The 5,124-nt window shown below is 46.9% G+C and overlaps 1 protein-coding gene across 1 annotated transcript in view; it reads right to left on the bottom strand.

Annotated features, from left to right (window-relative positions):
* LOC109316724 (histone acetyltransferase p300-like) overlaps nt 1-2,998 on the bottom strand; it is a 3,643-nt gene extending 645 nt beyond the window's left edge. The window contains exons 1-3 of the mRNA XM_019545008.1: nt 2,918-2,998; nt 1,336-1,473; nt 378-495 (exon numbers count right to left, since the gene is read on the bottom strand). Coding sequence (XP_019400553.1) covers nt 378-495; nt 1,336-1,473; nt 2,918-2,946 — 285 coding nt within the window. The 5' untranslated portion in view covers nt 2,947-2,998. The remainder of the gene's footprint in view (nt 1-377; nt 496-1,335; nt 1,474-2,917) is intronic.
* Nucleotides 2,999-5,124: the final 2,126 nt, after the last annotated feature.

The raw sequence follows: 5,124 nt of genomic DNA, 5'->3' as shown, positions 1-5,124 counted from the left end.
CTAACCTAAACCTACCCTCTGCCAGCTTGTGACCGTTATTCCTGGTCACTCCTGGCAGTGCTCGGGGGAACAGCGACTCCCCCAATGCTTGTTGCATTCTGCTTGTTGCTACCACCATCTCAGGAGCATTACAGCAATAACAGCAAGAGCATTACATTGCAACAGTTTTTACTTCTCTATCATCTTTAGGTCCTAGGAGAAGTGTAGGTTCAGCAGCAAAAGCAACAGCAGCTCCCTGAAAACTAGAACCGTCACTGTTGGGTTGAATCACTGGGGAAGCTTGGCAGATTATCCTGGAGGCTCTTGCCAGATCCAGTCAGATTCTTGTTGAGCCTGTCCTCTCTAGAGCACCAGTAGAAGAGCCAGGAGCCACTCACCCTGCTGTTTGCTTCTTCGTATGAATCCCTTTCCAGCCTCTGAGCATACAACGCAGCTCTCTCCATCTGCTCACCTGCTCCCACTGCACGATTTTGAATAGGATAGATCACTTCAACACTGACAGGGAGACACCCAGGCAACAGATTAAGTGTCAGGCCACAGACAAGTCTTTATGCCAGGAATCTTGTGTGTGCATAGATAAACACACCTAAACCCCTCAGTGATAGCCGTACCTTACCTTTCCCATTTGTTGAAGAATGTGTGGTAGTGTGAGATGGCTGAAGGACCAAAGGAAATGTGGCAAGGATATTTAGTCCTATTACTGACACCAGAATTAATCAGTTCCAGGGAGGAGACGGTCTCTCGGTGCACATTTTTGCAACACATGGGGAATCTGGTCTCCACTGGAGGACTTTTGGGTAAGTCGATAGCATTTTTTGCAGCACTTTTGAGCCCACTGCTGAGAAATGCAGCCATGCCTAGCCATCCCTGCTGAACCCCAGAAATCAAGTAATGAAGGTCTCAGGCCTGCCACTGCTCTCAATCATGCCAGAGATGGAGAACTCAGGAGCAGCACCAGAGAGTACATGGCTGCTTCATTTCCGAATTTCTCAGTCCCCAGCCTGCTTATCAGTGCCCTCAAGCCCACTGCAGAATCCCAAGGTGACAGAGCTGCTTCAGTTACTCAAAAGTGAACATCAACCACAGACCATCTCTTCTGATTAAAGCCTTCACTCCCAGAGCTCTGCCTCAATGAAGACAACAGGCTTTTCAGTAAGCCGCAAGGGCCACAGCTAGCCTGCTGCCTTTTTTGGCAGGGCTGGAAAGAGCATGGTGCTGCAGAAAGGTCCGGGAGAAAAACTTCATGAAAAGTTCAGAGCTCCTAAATATATGGCAAGGGACACCCAGTACCTGAGCCACTCAAGACCCACTTCCATTTGGGGGCTGGATACCTACATGCCATGCACAATATGCTCACAATGAGCTGGGCACACAAATTCTTGCCACTGTTTATTCCTGCCAGTGGAAGATGATTGTGGTGCTCTTGGTATAGGAGCTAGGGTGCCAAGAGCTGCTTTGTCTGCACTCCCTGGGCTTAAGGGGAAGACAGAAGAGAGAGGAAAGAGAAAGAAGCTATTAAGGATTAGAGAGAGAGAGACTTGCAATTAAAGATCTTAGGGAGGCAGCACTTCTTTAGGGGGACTCTAGAGCACAGTGCTCTCTGTGGCAGAGGTGAGCCATACAAGTGCCCAAGAACTTCTCCATGGTCAAGCTGATGCCATATTCCCCTCATGAGTACGTGAGTCCACTTCCTCATTCTGTAGGTTCAGCTTAAAAAAAAGTCACTCAACCTCTCACCCAGTAATGATGTGTAGGGGGGGTGCATGCGCACACCCTGAGAGTGCTGGTGTATCCCCTGACGGACCACGCTCCCTGCTTAGGCGATGGGCAGGGGGCCAGGCAGGAGCACCGGTGCCTCCCCTGTGACTGCTAGCCAGGGAGTGGAAGCACCGGGTGAAGAAGTGTGGCTGCTTCTTGGTAGCCTCGATCAGCCACAGGCAAACCCTGGTCAGCGAGATCAGCCATGGGGAGACCCCCCCACAGTTGCTGACTGGTCGATGGGGCACATGCCCCCCCACTGAGGTGGCACCAGTTGTCTCTGCTTGGGTGTTGCTGTTGGCTCTAAGACTTGGGTGAGAGCATGGTCATCGCCAACCAAGTTGTTAAGGGTCCTGTATACTGCTGGGGAAAGTCAGAACCATGTCAAGGAGGTTTTCCCAAAACCTACACATTAAGTTCTCCTCGTCTCTACAGTCCTCACTTGCAGAAACACTTCAGACTATATAAAGTCTGCAACTTTCCTTATGTGTAAGGTTTTGCTAGTTTAAGAGGGGAGACAGCTGTAGGATTGTATCCAAGTGTGAACTCCAGACATGTACACTTAGGACCAGCACAAACCCTCACTATCTGAGCCTCCCCCTTTGTCATGGGAAGCAAGTTCCACCACAGGCAAGAGGGAGGGAAAAGGCAGATCAGAAGAAATGTGTCACCTAAACTGAACTGTGGCCAGGATACCACCACTTCTCATCTCCATTTGGAGGAAAGCCATGGATCTAGAGGCCAAGAGCACCCTCCTAAAGAATAGTCCCCCCTAACCCCAGGAGAAGTTTCTGGTTCAAAGAGCGCCCCCCCCCGCAGAGACAATGCACACTGTTTTCCACAGCAACATGGTGCTCCCCGTCTATCAGCGTCCTGAGGGGAGGACAGTGCCACAGGGTCCCTTTGAACAGCTTCAGAATTCAACATGCAGGGATGCAGCAGGAAGACATTGAAGCTCATGTAGCTACACCAAGGAAATGCTCACCTCAGGACACAGATGCAGTTAGGACTTCAAGCAAGACTTCAGCAACCCTCAATAACCCTTTTAACCTGCGTCCTGCCCCCCACAGCCCATCCTTCCATTCAACTTTACGGGAGATGTTTCATTCAGTGGTTTAATGTAGGACAAGATACATGGATTAAGAGGACCAAAACTTACATCTCAAAATTTATACCCAAAAGAAACATTGCTCTGGTGGCAAAACTGGGCAAGGAACCTCTCTGCTCACTCCCACGCTATCCACATCTAGAAAACAAGAGAAGAAAAAAAAATCAATAATTTATTCTTCCTTCCAAAATACTAGGCCCTGCATAGAGAATTATTTCTACCCCCTCCCCCACCCATCATAGCTTACTTCATCATCTTGAAAGAAGACAGGCTAGAGGAAACAAGGCCTTCTTATTGTTCTGCTTCTCTAAAACACTACACATGAAAAAGGTAGAGATTTTATCACAAGAAACCCATGCTAAAACAACATTGGTAAGAAGCATGGATAGTTTCAGTAGAAGCTTTTTTCTCAAGCTAGCAAGGAAGGTGGAGGAGGGGAAGCTTTTCACCGCAGACTCCCTCAGCCAGCAGAAATCTCCAAGGTTTTGCTGGTAGAAGTACCATAGCAACTTTCCCTTTTAGGTTTTTCTTAAAGCTTCAATACTTCCAGGATGCAATTCATTGTTATGTTTAGAGCAGCCAAGAATCACCCATCTTGAGCTCCAGATGCTTCATTCTCTCCGTCTAGCACACCACCCTGAAGTCTGAGACTGACTGCAACTGCTAGATTTAGTCTCATGCCACCTACTCATGGCTGTCGTCCTACCATCTCTAAGCCAAGAGTGGAGTCCAGCAAGACAGGGTCAAGCACTGCTTTCACTAGCAAGTGTTTCTCAGGAAAAAGGAACACAGAAGTAGAGAAGACTGCCCTCAGCATTTCCCAGATGTAGGGTGGCCATCATAGAGGACATTCCAGTTTTCTGCTACTCTGTCCTCTATTGATACAAAACCCAATGCCTTCATGTCCTCTACATATACACCTTTATGTCCTCTACATACAGGTGTCTGGTTTTGTATCAGAGGACAGAGGAGAACTGGACTGTCCTCTATGATGGCCACCCTACCCAGATGCCATTAGCCAGTTATGGTGGAATATGTAGGAATGAAACAGTATGCCTGAGGCAGGAATATTAAGAGGAGACGCAGACTGGTGTGCGTGGGGAAGAGAAAAAATGTGGGGAGGTCAAGTCAGTTTAGGAATATTCCTTAATCCTAATAGAATATGAAGACACTTAAAATATACCAGTAGATGTTCTAGAAGGGTAAAGGGAGGATGTCATTGGCTTCTGCTCATTTTTTTTCCCTGTTCAACATTTTCCCTGAAATTTGATGGTTTCACTGTTCTGCTGAAGGGTTTGTGTCCTTAGCCTTTGGGTCACAGTTACATGGTCCTTTTGACCAAGGTATTTATTGGGGGTTTTTGGCAAGAGAGAAGCTGGCGGATCTGATGTTTGGGTTCCAACACCACTTCAAGAAATATTGCTGGAGTCAGCCAAGTGACAGTGGCCAAGATTTCATAGGGGCTTGTGAAGAATTGTAAACAGCTTGTACCAATTTCTCAGAACTCAATCACATCGGTACTATCGTAAGATTCTGAATCCTGCATAACTTGGCAATTGACTTATTGACCTGAATTTAATAGGTCCAAAGAACCATACCACAGGGAGTATTGCAGAGTTTAAATGGTTATGTGACTTCAATGCATTCAGTCATGTACTTGGAAGATGGAAGCGAGGGGAGGAAGAGAAATTCAAGAGAGCTCCCCCACTTTCTATGACCCAAAGAAACCCACACATACACAACCAGACTTGCCTATGCAAGTATGGCAGGGGAGGGGGAAATAGAGCCATCTTTTCAGTCTAGTTTGTATGGCAGTTGAAAAAAGTGGCATGCATATAAATCCATGCCACTTCACCAGATCACCATATTGATAATACTGAAATGAAGTACAAATGCTTCACTGTCAATGCTGACTTTGCAGGGATCCATAAAATAGCATAAAGGCATCAGCTTTATGTTGTGGGGGAGTGGGGGAAGGAAGAGGAAAGAGGGGGAAATGTAAGTCTTTATAAAGTAATGCTGCATTTTCAAAGATCTTCTAACTCTAGGAAGGCCCCATAAACCAGAAGTTTAAAATACTGACCATGTGCCTTTGAAAGCATTCTCCCCGACATAGCATAGGAAACCCATTTTCCATATCGGGGACAGACACCAAGTACCATTGCCATGGCAAGTTAATGCCCAGGTTTGCCTGCTAGAATTTAAAAAAAAAAAAAAAAGGAAGCGCATGGGCTGCTCCTCCTACAGGAGTCAAATTG

This window comes from Crocodylus porosus, unplaced genomic scaffold (assembly GCF_001723895.1).
Source record: "Crocodylus porosus isolate Cpor-Errol unplaced genomic scaffold, CroPor_comp1, whole genome shotgun sequence".
NCBI classification, from domain to species: Eukaryota; Metazoa; Chordata; order Crocodylia; family Crocodylidae; genus Crocodylus; species Crocodylus porosus.
The sequence above is the reverse complement of the archived record's forward strand: the minus strand, read 5'-3'. Positions and strand labels throughout refer to the sequence as shown.